Source organism: Micropterus salmoides, unplaced genomic scaffold (genome assembly GCF_014851395.1).
Source record: "Micropterus salmoides isolate LMB-PRFRI ecotype aquatic unplaced genomic scaffold, ASM1485139v1 Ms_hic_scaffold_15, whole genome shotgun sequence".
In the NCBI taxonomy this organism is placed as follows: Eukaryota; Metazoa; Chordata; class Actinopteri; order Centrarchiformes; family Centrarchidae; genus Micropterus; species Micropterus salmoides.
The window spans coordinates 34,170,109-34,195,031 of NW_024040596.1; the positions used below are offsets into that span (position 1 = coordinate 34,170,109).

The window sequence follows — 24,923 nt, forward strand, 5'->3', positions numbered from 1 at the left end:
CCTAGTAGGCCTATTTATTTTCATTCATTACACAATATGAATAAGCTATGCAGACAGTTGTAAAGAAAGAACATCTTTTTCTTCTGTTCTCTACTTGTTATAGTTACACAGTATTAGGGGTGTGGGCTGTATTAAAAGTATCCACTGTTCTCCCATGCTCTAACACACAGTAACGATGAAATGTGTGCTGTACTCACATTCTTCCTCTGTATGTACACATAAACAACAAGGCAGGGAAATATAAAAGGAATTTATTTTATTGTTTGGGTACATTATTGTTCAGTGTACATGCTCACATCTGAAACAAACTTTACGTGCTTGATAACTCTCCCACCCCGCAGACATCTACACGTCAATACCGATTTATATTCATAGCGGCAAGTGCTATGTAGCTCCACATAGGGGACACAGGAAGTGACATATAACACCTTCATGCAGCTCCAGAATATGCAACTCGGCCGTTTCACACGCGGACGCGCTTACAAGTGCGAGGTCCCGCCCAACGCTGCTTGCAGCTTTAATTATAAGTGCTTCTGTATTAATGTATACGGTCTACTGTGTAGCAGAACGGAGTTACAAACTCAGTTTCAGATTATAACCTGTTAAGTGAGTAAATGCCTCCTCTAATTTTCAGTCTGTACCCCTACTACCTTTACTGTCTGTATTTCTGTGGACATTTTTTTGGCTGCTTGTGCTCTGTGCTCCTATTGGTCAATGTTTTAAAATACAGAGGTAGAACAACGGGGCGGCTGTGGCTCAGGGTTAAGATCAGAAAGTTGAAAGCCGTTTTTCATAATATTCAACTGCAGTAAATAAATAAACCTAATTGGATGACATCACTGTGCAATATGTGCAATTTACATACTGCTTAACATGCACATTCATAGTTAAAAGATTTGTTATTTTAATTCCACTGTCATCACCATGTAAACATCACACTATGAATTGTGGGTTTCTCACTAAAGCAAAGTCTGCAGCGTTATAGGCAGTGTGCATTAAGGGCGACAAAGTCAACCAAAGAGCACTCAAAAACACTTGCTGATGTCACAGGAGGATAGCCATGAGTCCTCGCAGACTTAATGGGAACCTGCATCAAAATCTGGTGTGAAAGGGGAAACTTGACACTGGGCCTCGCTCAAGGCAGCTAAGTAAGAAGGTTTGAAGGGAAAACTCTTTGCTAGGAACAAGCGCCAATTAGGCCTGTAGCAGTAAGTGTGTGAATCTCATCCACAGCCTTGAAATACCTTCATCAAGTTATTCACCTTGCTACCATCCATGAAAATCTTTATGTATGATGTAAATAATACACACATTATTTTTTTAAATCTGAGAACACCAAACTGCACTGAAGAGTAGAATGATTTTTATTTGAAATGACAGGACTCTGTGCAGAGACATGGTTGAAAACATCAACTAAAATATGACAACAGTTTCTGATCGGTGGTCCACCAGGCATTCACGTGTTGTGTAAGGACATACTCCTTAGGTTTTAAGGCGTTTCCCAGCGTCGGGACGACCGGTGGTGGTCTCAGCTGGTGCTTTCAGTCCACTTGGCTTGTCGTTATCATAACGTTAGAATCCATACTTTTGCTTCAGCTGCTCCACCAGGGTGATGTACTCGTTCATGGCATCCTCTTTGGACTTGCCTGATAGTTAATGAAAAATCAAAATGCATTCATTAAGTAATTGGTAATAAATTGCAATAAATTCTTCTAATGTTACTACTTGTTCATTACTCCTTGTTGCATGCAGTGTTTAGTCCTGAGAAGTAGTCATATGAAACCTAATTACTGCGTATGGTTGGGTCCTCGAGCTGTGAGGGATTACCAATATTTTCTGATGGCGGTTGAGATTACTGAGTGAAGACTACAAGTGCTGGTCATATAATTAGAATATCATCAAAAAGTTGATTTATTTCAGTAATGCCATTCAAAAAGTAAAACTTGTATAATGTATACATTCAGTGATGATTAAAACTGACAACTAATGAAACATGTACCATGTACAAACATGTACAACATTTACCACATGTTGTGAGCAGAACCATCTGCAGCTCAAAGAATAAGGAGCTGGTTGTGGATCTAAGGAGTAGTGTTGTGTCGTTCAAAGAACGTTTCGTTCATGGTGTTTTTACATCTAACAGCTGATCCGGTCCACTAGAGAACGCAACTTAACGTTTACTTTTTATTTATGGACAGAGCCCTGCTGTTGTTTCACCGCTCCTCACTGGTGAACAACCTGCAGTGTTTGAGATTATTATTAAATTTGTTAAATTTTAATAAGAGTGTGTTTTATTCTTCTAGTGTGTCAAGCTTATTACTTCAATATATTCCCTGTAAATCATTTTACTCATGGATAGGCGTTAGGCTGCTGTATGAATGAGCACTTTAGAGATATAGTGATAGTAATTATAATTATATATATATATATATATATATATATATATATATATACACACACACACACACACACACACACATATATATGGCTGGTCTGGTAGTATACTCAGGAAAGATTGTGAAAATGGACAGATTTAGCCGGAGTAGTTGCTTAATCGAATATTGACAACATATTTCTGTGGTTTTCACATGGTTTGAATTTGGTTGTGGCTCCATGGGGCTTTATAGAACCAAGAAAGATCAAGAGGTGAATTTGTGCCTTATACTATGTCAATTAGAGCAAGCCAGGCAGCCTTCTGTGTTTGAGAACTGTTTTTTTTTAAATGGCCGACTAGAGGGCTGCAGCACCGCAATAACCAGCTTAGTTAAAATGAACGAAATGACACAAAAAAAGATTAGTTGGTTTTAATGAACGAGATTTGGTGACTCGAGTCTTTCAAAAGAGTGACTTTTCCCATCACTACTAAGGACAGCAAAGGCACCGGTGACCCCTGTTTCCATCCAGGGGGTCCCTGTGGACATTGTGGAGGATAAATACCTGGGAGTGCACATAAACTAGACTGGGCCAAGAACACTCAAGCCCTCTACAGCAAGGGCCAAAGCAGTCTCTATTGTCTGTGGAGGCTGAGGTCTTTCAACATCTGCAGGACGATGCTGAGGATGTTTTATGAGTCTGTAGTGGCCAGTGGTATCCTGTTACATGCTGGGACAGTAGGCTGAGGGACACTAACAGACTCATACTGATCCACAAGGCTAGTAACGTTGTGGGGTGCAGCTGGACTCTCTGTCGGTGGTGTCAGAGAGGAGGATACTGTCCAAGCTACATGTCATCTTGGACAATGTCTCCCACCCACTCCATGATGTGCTGCTCAAACACAGGAGCACTTTCAGTGCAAGACTTATTCCCCCAAAATGCACCAGAGCGCCACAGGAAGTCATTCCTGCCTGTGGCCATCAAACTCTATAACTCCTCCCTCTAAGTGTCTGACACATGGACACTTAGTTTTAAACTGGACATTATCATCTGTTTTGTGCAATAACACATTGCTTGAATTATAATGTGCAATACTATCTGCTGCTACTATTTATTCCATATTACTGTTCACCAACAGTTTGTAATTATGTAAATATTATAAATATTGTACATATCCACACTCCTTATATTATTTTATTTTATATTTTTACTCTGATATTTACAGTGAGGAAAACAAGTATTTGAACACCCTGCTATTTTGCAAGTTCTCCCACTTAGAAATCATGGAGGGGTCTGAAATTGTCATCGTAGGTGCATGTCCACTGTGAGAGACATAATCTAAAAAAAATATATCCAGAAATCACAATGTATGATTTTTTAACTATTTATTTGTATGATACAGCTGCAAATAAGTATTTGAACACCTGTCTATCAGCTAGAATTCTGACTCTCAAAGACCTGTTAGTCTGCCTTCAAAATGTCCACCTCCACTCCATTTATTATCCTAAATTAGATGCACCTGTTTGAGGTCGTTAGCTGCATAAAGACACCTGTCCACCCCATACAATCAGTAAGAATCCAACTACTAACATGGCCAAGACCAAAGAGCTGTCCAAAGACACTAGAGACAAAATTGTACACCTCCACAAGGCTGGAAAGGGCTACGGGGAAATTGCCAAGCAGCTTGGTGAAAAAAGGTCCACTGTTGGAGCAATCATTAGAAAATGGAAGAAGCTAAACATGACTGTCAATTTCCCTCGGACTGGGGCTCCATGGAAGATCTCACCTCGTGGGGTCTCAATGATCCTAAGAAAGGTAGAAATCAGCCCAGAACTACACGGGAGGAGCTGGTCAATGACCTGAAAAGAGCTGGGACCACCGTTTCCAAGGTTACTGTTGGTAATACACTAAGACGTCATGGTTTGAAATCATGCATGGCACGGAAGGTTCCCCTGCTTAAACCAGCACATGTCAAGGCCCGTCTTCAGTTTGCCAATGACCATTTGGATGATCCAGAGGAGTCATGGGAGAAAGTCATGTGGTCAGATGAGACCAAAATAGAACTTTTTGGTCATAATTCCACTAACCGTGTTTGGAGGAAGAAGAATGATGAGTACCATCCCAAGAACACCATCCCTACTGTGAAGCATGGGGGTGGGTAGCATCATGCTTTGGGGGTGTTTTTCTGTACATGGGACAGGGCGACTGCACTGTATTAAGGAGAGGATGACCGGGGCCATGTATTGCGAGATTTTGGGGAACAACCTCCTTCCCTCAGTTAGAGCATTGAAGATGGCTGGGTCTTCCAACATGACAATGACCTGAAGCACACAGCCAGGATAACCAAGGAGTGGCTCTGTAAGAAGCATATCGAGGTTCTGGCATGGCCTAGCCAGTCTCCAGACCTAAACCCAATAGAGAATCTTTGGAGGGAGCTCAAACTCCGTGTTTCTCAGCGACAGCCCAGAAACCTGACTGATCTAGAGAAGATCTGTGTGGAGGAGTGGGCCAAAATCCCTCCTGCAGTGTGTGCAAACCTGGTGAAAAACTACAGGAAACGTTTGACCTCTGTAATTGCAAACAAAGGCTACTGTACCAAATATTAACATTGATTTTCTCAGGTGTTCAAATACTTATTTGCAGCTGTATCATACAAATAAATAGTTAAAAAAATCATACATTGTGATTTCTGGATTTTTTTTTTAGATTATGTCTCTCACAGTGGACATGCACCTACGATGACAATTTCAGACCCCTCCCATGATTTCTAAGTGTGAGAACAGGGTGTTCAAATACTTATTTTCCTCACTGTATATACAGTGGGTACGGAAAGTATTCAGACCCCTTAAAAGCCACACACCTGTCTATATAAGACCTTACAGCTCACAGTGCATGTCAGAGCAAATGAGAATCATGAGGTCAAAGGAACTGCCTGAAGAGCTCAGAGACAGAATTGTGGCAAGGCACAGATCTGGCCAAGGTTACAAAAAAAGTTCTGCTGCACTTAAGGTTCCTAAGAGCACAGTGGCCTCCATAATCCTCAAATGGAAGATGTTTGGGACGACCAGAACCCTTCCTAGAGCTGGCCGTCCGGCCAAACTGAGCTATCGGGGGAGAAGAGCCTTGGTGAGAGAGGTAAAGAAGAACCCAAAGGTCACTGTGGCTGAGCTCCAGAGATGCAGTCGGGAGATGGGAGAAAGTTGTAGTAAGTCAACCATCACTGCAGCAATCCACCAGTCAGGGCTTTATGGCAGAATGGCCCGACGGAAGCCTCTCCTCAGTGCAAGACACATGAAAGCCCGCATGGAGTTTGCTAAAAAAACACCTGAAGGACTCCAAGATGGTGATAAATAAGATCCTCTGGTCTGATGAGACCAAGATAGAACTTTTTGGCCTTAATTCTAAGCGGTATGTGTGGAGAAAACCAGGCACTGCTCATCACCTGTCCAATACAGTCTCAACAGTGAAGCATGGTGGTGGCAGCATCATGTTGTGGGGGTGTTTTTCAGCTGCAGGGACAGGACGACTGGTTGCAATCGAGGGAAAGATGAATGCGGCCAAGTACAGGGATATCCTGGACGAAAACCTTTTCCAGAGCGCTCTGGACCTCAGACTGGGCCGAAGGTTTACCTTCCAACAAGACAATGACCCTAAGCACACCGCTAAAATAACGAAGGAGTGGCTTCACAACAACTCCGTGGCTGTTCTTGAATGGCCCAGCCAGAGCCCTGACTTAAACCCAATTGAGCATCTCTGGAGAGACCTGAAAATGGCTGTCCACCAACGTTTACCATCCAACCTGACAGAACTGGAGAGGATCTGCAAGGAGGAATGGCAGAGGATACCCAAATCCAGATGTGAAAAACTTGTTGCATCTTTCCCAAAACGACTCATGGCTGTATTAGATCAAAAGGGTGCTTCTACTAAATACTGAGCAAAGGGTCTGAATACTTATGACCATGTGATATTTCAGTTTTTCTTTTTTAATAAATTTGCCAAAATTTCTACATTTCTGTTTTTTTCTGTCAAGATGGGGTGCTGAGTGTACATTACTGAGAAATAAAATGAACTTTTTTGATTTTTGGAAAATGGCTGCAATGAAACAAAGAGTGAAAAATTTTAAGGGGTCTGAATACTTTCCGTACCCACTGTACTTCTCTATACCACCATCTTTATTATATTCCTTTGCCCTTGTGCAATGTGTGCAACTGTAACACAGAATTTCACTTCGGGGATCAATAAAGTATTTCTGATTCTGATATAGTCAACAGATCTGAACGTGTACCTTTCTGCTTCTCCCAGGCATCCCATTTAGCTTTCCCAGTGAAGTCAAACATCCCTGGACGACCTTAGAGAGAAGAAAGACAAAGACAGAAGTTACAAGGTTTAAGTAAATTAAATAAGAAACCTTGTGTGCTGGAGCTGTAATGCATTTGAAGTCAGAAAGCCTCCCGTTAAAGAGTGGAAACTGGAGCCCAGCAGCGGGGTGCTACTGTTAAATTATAAAAGGCCACTAAAGAACAAGGCAGATGCCTTTCATCCAAACCCTAACTCATAGCACGTTTGTAATGTTTCACCACAAAAGAAAAAAAGGCAGCAACAGCTAAAATGAAGGATGGGTATGTCTCGAGTAGGGCTGTGCAATTCATCAAATTTTAATCTCAATTTTGGCTTTGGCTGATAATAAAAACAAGTTGATTGAGCTGAAATGTTTAAAATTATTGTGCCATATCAGAGCCGATATTCAGCATGTTCTCAATTTTCGGAATTGTCTTTTTTGTTTTTTTTTAAATCAGATTGCTGACATAATAAATCGGTAAAGGTTTATAAAAAAAATGCACTACTTTGGCACTGATGCAGCCGACTCTCTCAGTCTGTAGTTACCACTTTGGGGTCTGAGCAAGTCAAGAATAATACCTTCAAAACATATTTCCCACTCGTTCACTGAAGCTGCTCCAGTCTGAAAATGCATTCCTCTGTGCCTGTTTGTGGCGCAGTATCATTCTGTGTTGATAGGCTAAGTAGGCAGTAGATATCACAAAACTTTCAAGCCCAGCCACGACCCATGGGGGAGGGGCCCGCCTCATTAGGGCGGGGATGCTGGCTGTGGTGGGGCCTGGCAGGCAGCAACCTCTGTGTTCCACCGAACAGGAGAACTTAGCACCTGGTGGGGGGAAGGGAGGGTCATGGGCACCATACAGGAGGGAGCACCTCCCTGCGTGGCGGGCATGTGAGAGTCAATATGACGGCAAGTCGCAGCCACCAGGGGAGGCGAGCCAGTACTCGCTCCACCAGGACATGTTGGCGCACACTTGATGCCGTACTTCACGGATGCAGGAGGAGGGACTGCGTCGGTGATGCCGTGACTATGTACGAGCTCACAGGGCACTGCCAGGGGAGCGTGCATGTCAATAGCATCACACACTGTACCGGGTGTGTATGTGTTCTGTCCACAGGAAGCGAAATGTCCGCTGTCGTGGGCTCATACAGTTTCTGTGGGGACGGGTGTGTAAAGGGACCTCTGATCGTGAACAGATGCTTGTTGCTTTGAGCTTCAAGCTGCAGATTAGTCACTTGGCTAATGGCAGCTGGCAGACAGGCACAGACGGCATTTGTTCAACAACTTCCACAAAAGGAGCAAAAAGATTTGGGGGCGGCTGTGGCTGAACCCCTGATAATGAAGCTGTTCCGCCAGTGTATGAATGAGTGTGAATGTCAGTTTCCGTGAGCACTTAGGCTCTGTGTATGAAGGTGAATGCAGATGTAGTGTAAAAGCGCTATGAGTGTTCAAAAAAGACTAGACGGGCGCTATACAAATACGGAGCACTTACATTTCACAAAGCTTCTTTCCGACGTATAGCTTACCAGCTACACGGTAGCTTACCGTTAGCTACCTGTTAGCTCAACGTTAGCCCGACCGTAGCATCCTTGTAGCTTAACGATTGCTTGCCTCGCTGCGGCAACATAGCAACATCGAGGCCCGGCGTTGGAACGAGGAGCGCGGAGCTGCTGGGGGATTCCTGCTCATCCGATAGCAACAGGCCGAGGGCTTTGTCAAGAGAGTGGGTGGACCGCCAAGCCACCTCATCGGCAACATGATCCGCCCAGTGCTGCTTCTCTTCGGGAGAAAGGAGGTCGCAGAACAAGCAGCGTGAGCCAGGGGTGAGCTACTGTCTGAGGCACACCCAGCATGGGTGTGTGGGGAATGGAGGTCCCCCGGCAGGACGAAGCCCGTGTCACGGATGCCGCACACCCGTACTGATGTAACGGCGTCCCCACCCCGCTCAGGCCGACTTGCTAAAAGACATCGCTCTTCTTTTCCGACAGGAAATCTTCTGCTCTTTAGACAGCTCAGTGCTGAAGAAAAATGCAAGCAGAAGGCTGGGTCTCACCATTGTATATATTCAAGGTGAGGACGTAGGAGAGGAAATAGAACCTTACTCCACAGATCACTAATAACCCAGCCACAACCCAGCCGTTGTCCGGACCGACGACCTACAACTGATTTATTACTGAAACTTTACTGTACTGGTTTAGCGGACCAGGAAACTCACAGTCCAATCGCATGTGCTCCAGTCGTCCCATGTGACGCTGCTCTGCCAATCAAATCTGTGCATTCCAATGCTTGTTGGTTGAGTCCACCAGATTCACAAAAGACGTTTTGGAAACACACACGAATTGAGTAGGCGAAAGAGAAAAGAGATTTCATATGGCTTTTAATCAAGAATGTACAGATTTTTACATGTATGTTCCTCCCACAGGCAGTTCAAAACCAGAATCTCTCATAGAACTCCAATGCTAGCTGGCAGGACAATCTAGAGATCATGTTTCTGAATGAACAAGAGAAAATAGGAAAGAGGTTTATAAATGGAAATGAAAGAGAAGAGCATTACAGCTGTTCATTTGTTAAGGTGTGTTGTGTGTTGGTTAAGACTACACTTCATTACTTCAAGCTACACTTTTTATTTAATTTTTTTCTAAAAATTAAGCACTTTGGTTTACTTAAATTTAGAATTTATTATTAGAGTAGTTATTTATTATCCCTCCAGTTTGATGTGAAAACTGACTCAAATATTATTTAATTTGACAATCCGTTGTTGACTAAAAACATATGTTGATACAACTACGTTATGGTACTGATTGATAATGCAAGTTAGTCGTTTTGATTTTCCGGACCTTTGCTTCAGGAAATTTTCTCTAACTGGACCTCTTTGAATTCTAATTGAATACCCTTGCTATAGTCATTGCCTTTCCTTTGCAAGCCCAACCTGTCAAGTCTGAGCAGCCTATGACTGATACCTGTTTGTCGATGTGCTGCGCACATTACTGTGTATTATGATGATTGACTGTATAAAAAAAAAAAAAAAAAAACAAAAAAAACAACACCAATCGACAGTGTCTGTGACTGATTTCTGAACAGCTGTTTTGAAGGAGATCAGGTTCCTTATTTCTGAAACCATGCACCTATAGCTACCAAGCTAATATGCTAGTCTGCATTGCTAGCATGGAGGTAGCTAATCGGCTAAAACCCCTCAGAGGCAAGTCGACATTGGTGGTTGGTAGCGAAATAGAACCTATAGTCCAGAGGTCACTAATAGGCGGACCACGGTCCGGATCCGGACCCAGCCGCTGTCCTCTCCGGACCGACGACCTACAGCCGATGTCTGTCCCATTACCAGCTTGACGTAACACTGGAGGTAGGTTAACCTGAAACTACTCAACAAAACTTAAAATAATAATTTATCTTTTATTGAGATTATACTACACAATTCAAACGAACAATCTGAAGCAAATCAATGAACCTCAATTTAGATTTTCACATGGGCTAACTAGTTACGAGTCATTTATTTGTCACTTGATTATAACGTTACTTGTCACAACTTAATAAACTAGTGCTTGATTACATATGATGGTAGCTATTTAGCTTGCAAACCATTAGACTTAACTTTTATTGCCTAACAGCTTACGTTAAAGATTGTAATTCCCTACACGCTAGTTTGGACTTGAGCGTTAATGCAATAGACCGCGCTGTGCGAGATTCTTATCTTGAATATGACTGTTGACACACAAAGGCACATTGAGATTTGTTATAACACATTTCTTTCAGTGGTCAGTTGTTGTGGAGGTCATGGCCACCTATGAAGCATCCACCGTGTCTGCTACACCCAGTTAAACTGCTAAATACTCGTCTTGGATACTTGACGTATGAAAGCTGATTTTCCATGGTCTTCTGGTTTTATTTGGACGGCAGGTTTTCATTTTTAACTTTCTAGCATATAAACAAAATGTTAAACTTATAAATACCATCATAACATGTTCATTTACAGCTGTTTACTGTCATTTTGTTAAAAGATTAGATCACATTATTTCCAGTTAACATAGTAAAGTGATCAGTGAAGAATGTGATTTTATTGCAAGTACATTTAGTCTGATTCCCAATACACAAGCAACAGCTTAAATTAAAATCATATTTTGCATTCACGAAAACATCAATATTAAAAGGTTACAAATGTAACAGTTTTTTATGACATGGAAATAATGTGTTCTAACAGTAATTATAATGATAGAACCTATGGATGGGAACCTAGTGTCATTTTAAAATCATATTATATAGTGTTCATATATTGTGGTATAAAGTAAAAACAAAAGGTCAAGCAAAGCAGCAAGGTGAACAAGGTGGAAACTTTTATATCAAGTAGAGGTGGACACAGGTGCACCACATCTGGACGGATTCTGCAATCGGCTCTCCTGGCACCTCAAAATACAAAATGGGTAAAAAAATTATTGACAAAGCACACAAACAAGCAATGTCCTCCCATAAACCTACTGTACACTCTGAGATCACCTCAACATGATAACCTTTATAGCATAGCATAACAGTTAGGGTAGCATGTATGATCTCTGTGGTATGTCGCTTGTCTAACTGAATCTCAATGAATAACAGCAGATTTACTCCACATTTGCATTTACGACAAAGGACAAGAGTGTAGAATTGTCATCGCATGTGGACAAACATTGCATGCTCTGTCTAGTGGCAAATCCAAAGTACAATACATTGACACAACAACACATTGATCGTATAGTGGATTTAAATTCACTATTCGATAAATAACTAAATAAATGAAATAACAAAAGTTGTCTCTCTTAAATTGTGAGAATAGAACAACATACATGAAAATGTGTTCATACAGATTTCCTTCACGGTTACCTTTTTATATGTATTTTTCCATTTTATGCTTACAATAATGCAACTTGGTTACATGACAACATACAAGGAGGCAAATAACAGGAAATGAGTCAACCTAATGTTTAAATATTACTACACTCTTTAGAACAACACACTGCAACATACCTGCATTTCTGACAAAGGACAATAGTGTAGAATCGTCATCTCATGGGGACAAACAGCAGCAACAATCTGTCTGATAAAACAGCATCATGATAAAGTTAGCAAGCTACCCTGGAGAGAACACAAAATTAATGGTTATTTTCATTTAAATATGGCAAATTTAATCTAACATTCAACAAAATAAAGCTAGCTCAGTCTTTGTGCTTTTCAACTTAGTTATCATTGTTTAGTCCACAGACATTTACAAACACCTTACCTAATAGCAAATCCTCCGTCGCTTGGAGAATTATCCATAATCCTCTACCTTAGATTACCAACGTTACTTGATGTAGGTACAACTTTATAACAGCAGGTGGCATAGTTTTCCCATTTAGCAGGATTTAACCTGAAATCATTTACATTTTTTACACTATTTACTCAAATATGCTATAATAATCTATGCAGGAGGCACCACTTTAAACACTCAATTTTGGTTTCGTATATTTATCATGTCTGAAAATTCTCAGTCATCCAGGTCATATTTATCCAAAGAACATTAAAGTCAAGGGCAACTGGACTTGGTTTCATCCTTCATCCAAAGGACTTCTTCAATTCTGACTGACTGGGAAACTAAGCTATTTAACCTCAGTGGGGTCGTTTGCCAGGATCGTCGATACCGCTGGTTCTTTAGTGTTCCTGGCTGTTGTAACGACAGTCGTTATGGATACAAGAAAAAGGACATAGAATGTCTACAGCAGCTACAGAAAGACAACACCATCACCCGTGAACAATTTTACCGTTTGTATCCTGGAGAAGCCATTCCATGCATATATGGACTACCCAAGATACACAAAGAAGGAGCCCCACTCAGGCCCATTATCAGCAGCATTAACTCGGTCACCTACAACATTGCCAAACACATTTCTACCATCTTAGCTCCCTTGGTGGGAAACATGCCACACCACATTCAAAACTCCATTGACTTTGTAAACAAAGTTTGAGGACTGAAACTGGACCCAGATGGTATCCTATCATGTGACTTCTTTGTTCACCTTAAGGAAACGGCTAACACAAGACACCCTGGACAACAGAACCAGCCTCAGCCCTGACCAGATCTGCAAATTACTCGAACTCTGTCTAAACACCACCTATTTCCAGTACAATGGAGGATTCTACAGACGCATGGCTATGCCATGGGTTCATCGGTGTGGCAAACATCTACATGGAAGAAGTGGAGAACAAAGCCCTCAACTCCTTCAGAGGAACAGCACCGAGCCACTGGTACAGATATGTGGACGACACCTGGGTCAAAATTAAAAGCCATGAAGTGCAAGCCTTCACAGAACACAACTCTGTGGACAGCAACATCAAGTTCACACGAGAAGATGTCCACAGCAACAGTTTGGCCTTCTTGGACTGCGCTGTACACACTGAAGAGGACAGGAGCCTGCAAATTGGAGTAAACAGAAAACACACACACACACACACACACACACACACACACACACCAATACCTACTCTTCGATTCCCACCACCCACTGAAGCACAAGCTAGGGGCCATGAGAACACTACACCACAGAGGGGAAAACATACTAACAAACGCCCAAGCCAGAGAGAAAGAACCACCTGAAGGGGGCACTTACAGCATGCGGATACCTGAAATGGACCTTTGTGAAAACAGCCACAAGATCCAGGAACAACAAAACTACAGGGGAGGAGGAAAAGAAGGTCAAACGCAACAACATTGTGATTCCATACGTGTCTGGAGTATCAGAGAAATGCAGAAGGATTTTGAATCTGGGGGGTGGGGGACGCTGAAATGCTAGGGGGGTTCGGGGGCATGCCTCCCTGATTTTATTTTTAAAAAAAAAACAGGAGTGTAATTATTGTAGTTGAAAGAGGGTCTTTGCAGTGGGAGAAGATGGAGAATAGACTGGAGGGGGGTGATTATGAAAACCCGGGTGCACAGTCAGAGAGACGGAGTATAATATAACTACAACAAAAATGACTACATACCATAAAAACCATGGAACAGCTGCTAGTTAATGTAGCTAGCCACAGTACAAATGTATTTAGTTATCCTAACGTTACACTTGTGAGCCGTCTGATATTTCCTGTGTCTCACTTTGCCCTGACTCTACCTGCAACACATGTTTGTGAACACAGAATAAAATATATTTAATATAATTAATCTGCTGTGCAACAGGTCATTTCTAGGGAATGCAATTTGCTTTGCTGGTTGATTATCTGATTATCTTAATGCAGCTATTTCCATCCCAAACAACAAATCCCGGAAGGCCTCCTTCAGTCGGACGGCTTCCCTAACCACCGGCGTCCACCATGGTGTTCGCGGGTTACCGCCCCTTGAGGCACCTAAGACCTTGAGACCACAGCCTCCTGCAGCAGCTTCAGCAATAGCATTTATTCATTTAGCTGATAGAGGCTTTGAACATTGCCCACTCATGTTCAATGTCCCCAACCTCCACAGGGATGCCAGAAAAGCTCCGCCGGATGTTCGAGTTGAAGATCTCACGGACAGGGGCCTCCTCCAGACGTTCCCAGTTCACCCGCACTACCCGTTTGGGCTTACCGGGTCTGTCCAGAGTCTTCCCCCACCCCATGACCCAACTCACCACTAGATGGTGATCAGTTGACAGCTCCACACGTCTTCACCTGATGAGTGTCCGAAACATGTGGCCTCAAAACCGAAACGATTACAAAAATCGATCGTCGATCTTCGGCCTAGGGTGCTCTGGTACTACATACACTTATGAGAATCCTTATGTTCGGACATGATGTTTGTTATAGACAATCCATGACTAGCACAGAAGTGTAACACCACCCACCCACTCGGGTTCAGATCAGGGGGGCTGTTCCTCCCGATCACGCCTTTCCAGGCCATCTCCATCATTGCCCACATGCGCGTTGAAGTCTCCCAGCAGAACTATGGAGTCCCCTACTGGAGCTCCATACAGAACTCCATTCAGGGTATCCAAGAAGGCCGAATACTCTGAACTGCTGTTTGGTGCATATGCACAGATAACAGTCTGCGAATGTCCATCTTTACATCAACAGGAACTGTTAATATATCAGAATCCATCCAGTGATCATCTCACTTAGATGTTAGAGTTCAGTCTTCATTTGCTCTGCAGAGACTAAATATGCTTTAAATGCGCCGTTAATGGAAAATATTTCACTTGCCAGCTTGTGAAAGCCTTAAAACAAAACAAACAAACAAAAAAAAGGTATTTGCCTGATTTTCTAAATGTTTGCATCCGACACCAGGTCTGATCTACGCAACTGCGTGCACACAGCCTGGATGACAGCTCATTTCGGTTAATGAAGCCTAATGCAGATTACAGACTGGTTAAGATATGAAGGTATGAATGGAAGATGTAGTGATCAGACTTAGCACTACTCCACTGAATATAGTTTATTTCTGTTTACCATTTTTGTAATTGCTTTTATATGTATTATTGTCTATATAACCTGTTATACTATAACAAAATAAATCTCCCTACCTAACGTTAACTAAATGGCGCACAATCAACTCTGACTAACTGATTACTTTTGTAAAAAAGTTTTATCACATTAAATGCACACTAATACATTTTGATTTCTGTGCATGACACTTCAAACTGCATTAAAAGTGTATTAAGTTAAACTATTGTTTTTTGAGCATCATTAGCACAGCTTGTCTTGCTTGAAGCTAGCTAATTAGCTAGTTAAATGACTAAGCTAATGTAATGTACCGATACCTGCTAATTATTGCTAACACAACATTAATAAAATGCTAGGATTTCACTTACCAACTGGAGCACATGCTTCTTGGAAGGTCTGTTAGTACAATTAATGGCATAGTAAAACATCATCCGTCCGGTATTTGCATGAAAAAAATCGCCAAAAGGCACAACAAGGTGGCGATGCCAAGTTCCGTGACTGCAATTAGCGGAGGCTGCCTTGAAAGAAACACTTCTATGTGTGATTAGTTGGACTTAGTGAACTAGACCATACTCTATGATATTATTTAAAGAAGCACAACATAGCGGCGTATACACATACATTTTTACACACACACACACACACACACACACTCAGCACCTCCACCTGCTCGCGGGACTAAAGCATTAAAGCTAACTCTGAGAAGTTAGTCTATCTTAACACTGTCAATGTCAGAGATACGCAAGCAGAGAAACGCAGAGAGACAGTGTCAGAGGGGTCTGTTTTTAAGCTTACAAGTTATACAGATACTGACACGCAAGGGCATCACTTTGTGTTGAAAAGAAATGGAGACATCAGGGCTCAGATTAGAGATGTGACGATACACTTGCACTTACCATACTGTTGTCTCGAGAATGAGATGTGACGATAATTTAACAGTATTTAATAGAAATCATCAAAGCTGAAATGTATGAGTTGGGGGTCCTCCCCCAGAAAGTTTTGAGCATTAAACACTTAATTTGCTACATTCTGGTGACATTTATTGTTCTGCCTTTCCTACATCAATTTATGGTGGATGCGTTTTATTTATGTAAAGGGAAACACAAAATTCAGGTGTCAGGTGACAATTCAAAATCTGTAAGTATTACAGAATCTAATGCAGCTCTCATTCTGTGTTGCTTTCACATGTTTCTCCTGTAGATCAACAAGTGACATCTTCCCTGCTGAATTAGCACACATGCAGGCATGATTTAGTCTTCCCTCCTGTAGTGTCATGTTCACAGAATTTGGCCAACTACAAACTGTGACAAGAAGTTATTAAAGTTACTGACTGGTCCTGCACGTTCTGAGGTCATTTTATAATCAGTAGGCTAGCTTGGTTATTCATAAAAAAATAAAAAAAATAAAAATCAGTGCAAATAAATCTTTCTCAAAGCATTTTCATTTGTTCTTTACCATTTCATGTTGCAGGATATTTTTCAAAGCATTTGTTAAAAATGCTTTGAAAAAGTGTTGGGGACATGTCCCCAGCTCCCCCAGTGTAAACACAGACGCCGACACGTTTTTTTTCCTCGACGTTAGCCCACATTACATCCAGGTTGCTGCCACTGCTCTGAACAATTAGCTTAGCTAACATTACTGCTTAAAAATAAAAGTAGGCAAAGTTATAAAAGTGGCAACATCACTGTGCCTGACAGGACAGTTAACATTGTAAGCTAGCTTACTTCTGGCTTACATCAGTTTGTTCGGCAGGTCGATATGTTCAGCTGTCAGACTCGGAGAGACGATTGGTTAGGCACAGCCAGTTGTAAAGCTCATGCTAGAGAGGAAAGGACTCTCAGGTAGGCCTAAATTCTGTCTTAGCAACAGTTTAAATATTTTCTCATCGAATCTGCACAAATCATGTAGGTGACCCATTTTGGTTTCAAAATGGCAAATTTCGCTGAAAAAGTGAGGCGTTTGCATGCCTGGCCCTTGCGCATGCACGGCACCACCACATGGTAAAGGCCTTTTCACACGGCTGTGGCTCAGGAGGTCAAGCGGGTCGGCCGTTAATCGGAAGGTCGGCGGTTCAATCCCTGGTTGCGTGTCGAAGTGTCCTTGGGCAAGATACTGAACCACGAACTGAAACCCGAAAACCCCTGGCGGCTGTTCCGCCAGTGTATGAATGAGTAAAAAATAAAAAACTAGAAAGGCGCTATACAAATAGGGAGCATTTACATTTACACAGGAAGCGATTTAGGCACAGTTTGTTTCATGCTGGCATTTTACTGGCATGCTGCAACGTAACACCGCCCCCTAGTGATCAGATCCCCATTCAGCTCTCAAGTAGCCATGATGAGACGATATGAAAATAGAGATGATCGCCCAAGCCTAGTTCCACTGAATGAAGGGTCTACCACGCATGTGTAGCTGAAGTGTAACCGGTGAGGAAAACCACTTTTTAATCCTTATTTTGGGGCAAAGTCATTAACTTTTTTTAAACTTCTGGTTTTAAACATGCAGTTTTTTTCGGTGAAAGTACAGGGGGCCTGGTCTTGTTAGTCCAAAATGATAACTGCCCAGACGGGTTACCAAGTAGCAGGACTTGCCTAGAAGGACTTTGGGAAAAGCAATAATTATGCAGTTGCCGCAAATACTGGTGAAGCCAGTTGTCATAGCATGAGACATGCTGTCTCACCTGTGTTGACGTCGCCCACGGAGGCCTGCTTGAACAGGGCGTAAACCTGCAGCATGTCTTCATCAGTAGGCTTCGCCTTCAGCTGCTTCACCTCAGCTGCTGCTGCATCAAATTTTGCCTGCAGGGGACAGGAAAAGAAACTTCAGAACAATTCTAAAGCGATACTTTGGATGCCATCTTGACCTCTGATCTACCGTAGTCCACAGGAATCAACACAGTGGCATTACAGACTTTAGAACATGGAAATGGTCCAGGTTGGAAGTCTTGTAAACTTACTTATTATACCTGACAGTAGGGCTGTGCAATTAATCATATTTTAAATCACAATTTCGATTTTGACTTCCAACGATTACAAAAGCAATTGAGATAAAATCATTGTGCCACACGCTATTTTGCAGTTTTATTTTATAAATTATACGGAGTATGCACAGGGAGTTTTATTTTGAAGACTGACCGGGTTCTCTATTCCGTTCTGTGTCTGACTTCCTACCCAGTTCGGTCTGCTCTGTGCAGCTTGACAAGGCTTCCGTCAAAAACAGACTTGTGTATTCCTCGCGTAGCGGAGCAGAGAGCTGCATCTGACACATGCTGCGTCTGATGGACTCAAGCATTGACTAGAAGGGCAGCGACGACCTCCGGCAGCTGCGGCGCAGCGGACACATGCAGGCTCGTAGACTTTACGGAGGAAGGTGAGCGCAGTCAAATCGCCCCCCTGGCTGTAAGTTTAGGAAGCACTTGATCTGATATGCAGCAGAGTTTTCCATGACCAGAGCACTCATTTTAAAATGGCGATATCGCTGTCGATCATGTTCATTTAATTGTGGGAAGCTAAAATCGTGATCACGATCAATATTCGATTAACTGTGCAGCCCTAGTGTCGCCTATTGAATTTATTCTGAGGATAAATTCACAATGTCCGGAGATCGCCATCTCTGTCCACATTCCTGACAGATCGGTCATAAATCAGTCATGTTAAAAATCTAACCATGACGATTTTTTCTAACATCTGCAAATGATATGCAGTCCGTACGTGCTTTGACATCGAAACAGTATGAATGAAGAAATGTGTGTCGTGAAGTACTTCACAGCATCAGTTGCCGGTGTTACGGATACAGGGTTTGTCTGATCTCACTATCTGAAACAGAAAACCCAGTATGCCTCATCATGCTTTCCTGAAACGGGGTCCAGGTATAAAACACTAACATAACATTTTTTTCCAATGTGTTTTTTTGCTCTTTTGGCATTAAAAATAAAAATAAAAATTCGTATTTTATGGGTTTCGCGCATGGGTGAGCAAAATGACTCGCTAGAGCCACCTAGAAAATTGGAAAAAATTAGCCCCTTGTTCACATTCAACCTACATGCACAAACTTTTCTGGGGACATGTATCATTTCAAGACGCACAAAAAAGCCTCAAGAAGCCATACCCTAAAGTCAACAGGAAGTCGGCCATTTTGAATTTTACAGCCATTTTTGGATGATTTACACACTTTGTACTTTAACGAACTCCTCCTAGGGATTTAGTCGGATCGACGTCAAATTTCTGCTGTGCCTTCTAAAGGTATTGACGACGAAAAGTCATAAATAGTCATAAAAAGGGCTTTCAGTTGTGGAGATGTTGCAAAAAAATAAATAAAAAGAGGCGTGTCCTATCCCATACGACAGCATCACCCAAACACGCAGACATAAGGTTTATTAATTTGCAATGTACTGGCGTGTAGTTGTGAGGCAAAATGTCCCTTGGTCAAAAATCACATTCACATGAACAGGATTTTCCCACGGTATTTCAGCTTTTGATTATAGTCACCTTTAGCCCAAATTGCACCAAATCTTTCAGGTGTCATCAGGGACCCATGGGGAACAAATGAGCCAAATTTGCTATTATTATATAGACGTACCAAAAAGCCTCTTGGAGCGATGCCCTAAAAACAACAGGAAGTCGGCTATTTTAAATTTTATGGCCATTTTTGGATGATTTACACACTTTGTACTTTAACGAACTCCTCCTAGGGATTTAGTCGGATCGACGTCAAATTTCTGCTGTGCCTTCTAAAAGGCATTGACGATGAAAAGTTATCTGTGAGTTTTCGTCAATGGGCGTGTCCGTGGCGTGGCATCAAAGATCAACTCTTCGCCATGACACAGGAAGTTGTAACTTCAGTGTACATGCTCACATCTGAAACAAACTTTACGTGCTTGATAACTCTCCCACCCCGCAGACATCTACACGCCAATACCGATTTATATTCATAGCGGCAAGTGCTATGTAGCTCCACAAAGGGGACACAGGAAGTGACATAGAACACCTTCATGCAGCGTTGGAACAGCGTAGCAAATTCACAGCCGCACGGGCAGAGCTCCAGAATATGCAACGCGGCCAGCTCACACCCGGACGCGCTACAAGTGCGAGGGACTTCCCAATGCTGCTTGCAGCTTTAATTTTTAGTTTAGTTTTTATTAGTTTTAGTTTAGTCTTGTCGCTGCAGGATGCGAAGCTCAGTTCAGTTAATTTTTTCACAAAACATCAAAATACAAGTACAATCAGAAATATTTGCGAAAGGGGACATCCTTTTTTATATATGAAGAACTAACACAAGGGGGTGGGAATCTCTGGGCACCTCACGATTCGATTACGATTCAGATGGTTAGAACGTTACATAAATAAATATTTTTCACAGGAACCAAGAATGCTTTACATATAGTTACAGTGACGGAACAACAAAAAGTCATCCAGATTGAATGCCTGGGTAAAGAGCTGGGTTTTTAGTAGATCGTTGAAAGTGTCCTGACAGGCAGCATTTCTGATCTCTGTGGGGATCAGTTCCAGAGGGTGGGGACTGTGACGCTGAAGGCTCTGTCCCCAAAAGTCCGGAATCTGGTGTGGGGGACAGGGAGCAGGCCTTGACGCATAAAATGTAGCGCCAACAGCCTTCACTTTTCCAGCATTTGGGGAAAATACAGACTTTTATTAACGGACTCATTCACTCGGCCTCACACACAGGATACACAGAGCTGCAGAGCGTCGAGTGTCACCATGCTCACAGTGTGCGAGTTAAAATCATTACTTGCGCATCGATATTAATGATTGTCTGACATTTTAGTGGGGTGGTTATTCATTCCGCAGCGGTGGTGTGCCGAATACAGGCTGTTGTGTGCGCTCCACAGACGGTCCAGGCGCTGCACTTCCGCGAGTCCCGCCTTTTGCGTTCCGTCAACATTACGTTATCAATTAACATTTAAATAATTGATATTTAGACATTTGTTGATCGATTCATAATAATCCACGTCCACATTACAATGCATCTAAGAATTGATTATTTCTCCCACCCCAACTAACACATTGTCAAAATAAATACTACAAATAAATGAAGCACATGCAATCTACAGTATAATTTCTAACCTACATACAGAAAACCCTAAGAGCTAAACTACCCTAATCCTACTACTTGGGTCCCAAGAAATTCATTACATCAATCTCTAGCTCTGTCATTCTTGGTTAAATGCAGTAAATATAATGACCAGCAGACACTTTAACCCAGTGCAAGAGGAGCTCACAGTCAGTGGGCAAGGGGCAAGGGGCAAGTTTATCCCACACGCAGGATGGCTAATGGAACAAAACAAGGAAAAGAAAACCACCAAGACAGTAACTCACTACCTGCAACCCAAACTAAAAACACAACTCCATACAGTTGTTGCATTCATATTATTTTGTACACATGTATAAAAGATAATGGAAAACATGTTCAAATCGCACAAACTACCAGCCAATCCCTACCTGGGTCTCCACAACTAAGTCAGCCTCCCCCTAACATTACATGGGGCTCCCCTCACAACAGTGGTCGCCAGACGCCGCCCGGACCCCGGGCTCTCTTGACGGACAAGTAGCATGCCAGCTCTACAAGCGGAGGACAGAAGCATAACCCACCTGCGGCTCACCAACAGGTGCCTATCTGCTAATCACCACGCGCACCGCTGAACTGCCGGTCCAGTCAGACCAACTGCCCCACAACATCGGTTCCCCCGGATTCATATTTACTCGAAATGTAGGCTTATTAGGTCCTATAAAATAAATAAACGAAAACTAATGACATTTACTCTTTCATTTTAGTTATTTAATCCGTACTATGAAAGGTGGGTAGATTTTACCCATGATCTGTTGCCAATTATGCTGGATCTCTAAACTGCTCCCAGCAGATTTTGTTGGTTGTTAATTGCAGGCTACCCTGTATACTTGGACTACGCACCACATCTGTACCCAGTGTTAATGATGAGAAGTAGGAAATTTATACACACAACTTGATAAAATATTTTAAGATGTCATCCTGACTTGTTCACTGCGGTTGCAGTTGAAGTAATCATTAACACAACAGCATTATGTTCACACATCAAGCCCTGCAGCCTCTGTGATTTTAGGAAGGAGATTTTAATTAACGAGATAGTTTGAGATGTAACCCACTTATAGGCTATAAATGAATTCTCCTAAGTGTTTTCACATATTTAGATTTTTGCGTGTCCAAAAAAAATACAGAGCCAGGGTGGGGGTTAATAAACCGAGAAAGAAAATCATAGATGAAAGTGGCAAATGTACAAGAGCAAAAACTCTAAAATTTTGAAATCAAAGTCAAAAACAAACACAACAAAAAAATCACTCTGCTGTTTTCTTCTGAATAGGACCAATCCAAGGCAATGTCTAAGGCACATGATAATATACTGATTGTGGGCTAAACTCACGAGTATGTCCTCACTGCTAAATCCAATTGCGAAGTCTAATATAACTTTCCAGTGCATGCCTAATGCAGGGCAGAGGTGTGTGTGATGTTGCAGCCTTGCCAAGTGAAGTTTTTCCCAGAAATGTGTGACTAACGTCAGAGAATATTCAAGTTTTTTTGTCTGACAACATGTCGGAAAGGATCCCTACGAGCGACTGTCGGTGAAACCCTTTGTATTTAACAAGAAACTGAATTAAGGACAATTCTCACTCTGAAGTCTTGTGAGATGTGAGTTGTTGGAAACGTGAGTCAGAGTTGGAGAGAAGAGGTTGTTGTTCTGATGACCAGAACTGGACGGTTTTCAGACGCAACCGGCTGCACAATAGTTTGTGTAATGCACACACATATGCTTTCAAAGATTTTCTAAGATATAGAACTATTTAGGCAGTTTAACCCTGTGGTAAACACTGAGCTGTGTTATACTGCAGTTCACTTTCAGTCAGGTTTTATTCGTCCACAAAGCTCCATCCAATAGTCTGACCAGGAGCACTTTTTTGAGATGTGTTTGTTTATTTTGAGCGACAGAAGGTCCTGTAACCTGCGGCAGTTCAAAATCAAAAAGTTATTTAATAGTGAATGGATTTTTTTGAACACCTAAGGAAGAATAATCAATGCTTATGCCGATGTAAATGTCCTAATAGGAGAAAGAATTTTCCATTACAGAGAAGTTAAAAGTTTCTTAAAGAAAACTGGAATTGGCAGGTTAAATAAAAAACAAAAACAGAAAAAGACTTGAGGCAGAATGAATCTGGAGATGAATGAAGAAAAAAAATAAAAAGGAGGCAAAAAGTCTAAAAAGCTTGTTGATTTACTGGGAGACACACACACAGTGCCAATGGGCCAGGTGGAGGACCAGGTCAGATAAACTAAAGTAAAATGATCTGTTAGAGGTTTGGATTCATGCTACATATTGTTCATCTGCAAATTGCCAGAGAAGCACTCCACCCCAGTATATGATCATGTGTAAAAAAAAGCTATTAGAGTATCTGCCAGAACATCTGCAAGGAAACCTCAAGGACACTAAATGTACAACAGAAATACAACATGCCATAGCACAATGTAGGAGCAAAGATCACGTGGCAGGAGCATGCGCCATCCCGCTCACTTACTGGATGGTTGTCGGTCAAAGGTCAGGGACCTGCACCATTTTAAATCCTCCCACTGTCACTGGGCAGCTGCCAGGATAACTTTTCACCACACAAATGCTCCATGTCCATCTTGTCAGCAGGCAGAGCAGTGTGTCAGCAGCTGCCCTCTTCTCAAGTCTGACTTTAACACGTCTTACAAGTTGAACTCAAGCAGGTCACAGTCCACCGGCCAACATCACATCATATCTCCAGAGATTAACTTCCAAACCAAAGACAAAATGTTACACCTGGAGTCCACGGCTGCATTTAGCTCCCACCTGACTTCGCGGAGGTAACAGAGCCGTGAAGAGTCCCAGCACACCCTGCAAACACGTCTTTATGAACCACTCAGCTAGCTATAGGCCACTAGCCCTACTGGTACATCGGAAGATCGGTTCCAAACACTCTTTCCTTTAACGTTAACTTTAGCTGCCAAGTGCTCAAACAAGGAAACAAGACCCGAGGCTCTCTACAAGACCGTCTAACGGCGTCCTCTAAGCTTAACGTTATTTCATGGAACGCAGCGGAATATGAACAATGTTGCTAACTAAATCCATACTCACCTGCAGATCCGCCATCTTTACATACGAGACCGAACGAGCAAGTTGGCCGCTCCAAACACACAGCTCGGCGGGGTTGACCAGCTATAACAGAGCCTATTGTCCCTCCCATCATGCCTCTGCTGCGGTGCGGTCGACCCCCGCGCCTCACAAACACCCTCCCCTTGACGCTATTGGCTGACTAAAAGACCGATCTTATTACACGGTAGTTCATTGGGTGGCGTTACCAACCGACGCCTCTACAACTAACTCCGTCGTGTTTTTTTAACGGTAAGGATCCATTGTTCAAAACATACAACATGTATGTTGTACACTTTGCTTGAAATGTAAGATCACGGCGCACAGAGAAAGAGGCAAAGCACCGAGGACATTTCTAAATGCTGCTGCATGGCGAAGGGAGAGGTTGTGCTTAACAAAGTCCAACTCAAATAGTGCCAACATACAACATGTATGTTGTACACTTTGCTTGAAATGTAAGATCACGGCGCACAGAGAAAGAGGCAAAGCACCGAGGACATTTCTAAATGCTGCTGCATGGCGAAGGGAGAGGTTGTGCTTAACAAAGTCCAACTCAGATAGTGCCAATTTGGTTTTCACTGGAAGACACCTTGATATGAATCCTCTCAGAGAGGCTGTAATTAAATA

At 42.3% G+C, this 24,923-nt stretch overlaps 1 protein-coding gene across 1 annotated transcript; it reads right to left on the bottom strand.

Moving 5' to 3' along the window:
* Window positions 1-1,346: 1,346 nt before the first annotated feature.
* dbi (diazepam binding inhibitor (GABA receptor modulator, acyl-CoA binding protein)) lies at window positions 1,347-24,437 on the bottom strand. The gene is made up of 4 exons (XM_038719789.1): window positions 24,282-24,437; window positions 17,823-17,940; window positions 6,659-6,721; window positions 1,347-1,646 (listed from the first exon to the last, which is right to left on the bottom strand). The coding sequence occupies exons 1-4, from the start codon at window positions 24,294-24,296 to the stop codon at window positions 1,573-1,575; spliced, it is 270 nt and encodes an 89-aa protein (XP_038575717.1). The 5' UTR covers window positions 24,297-24,437; the 3' UTR covers window positions 1,347-1,572.
* Window positions 24,438-24,923: the final 486 nt, after the last annotated feature.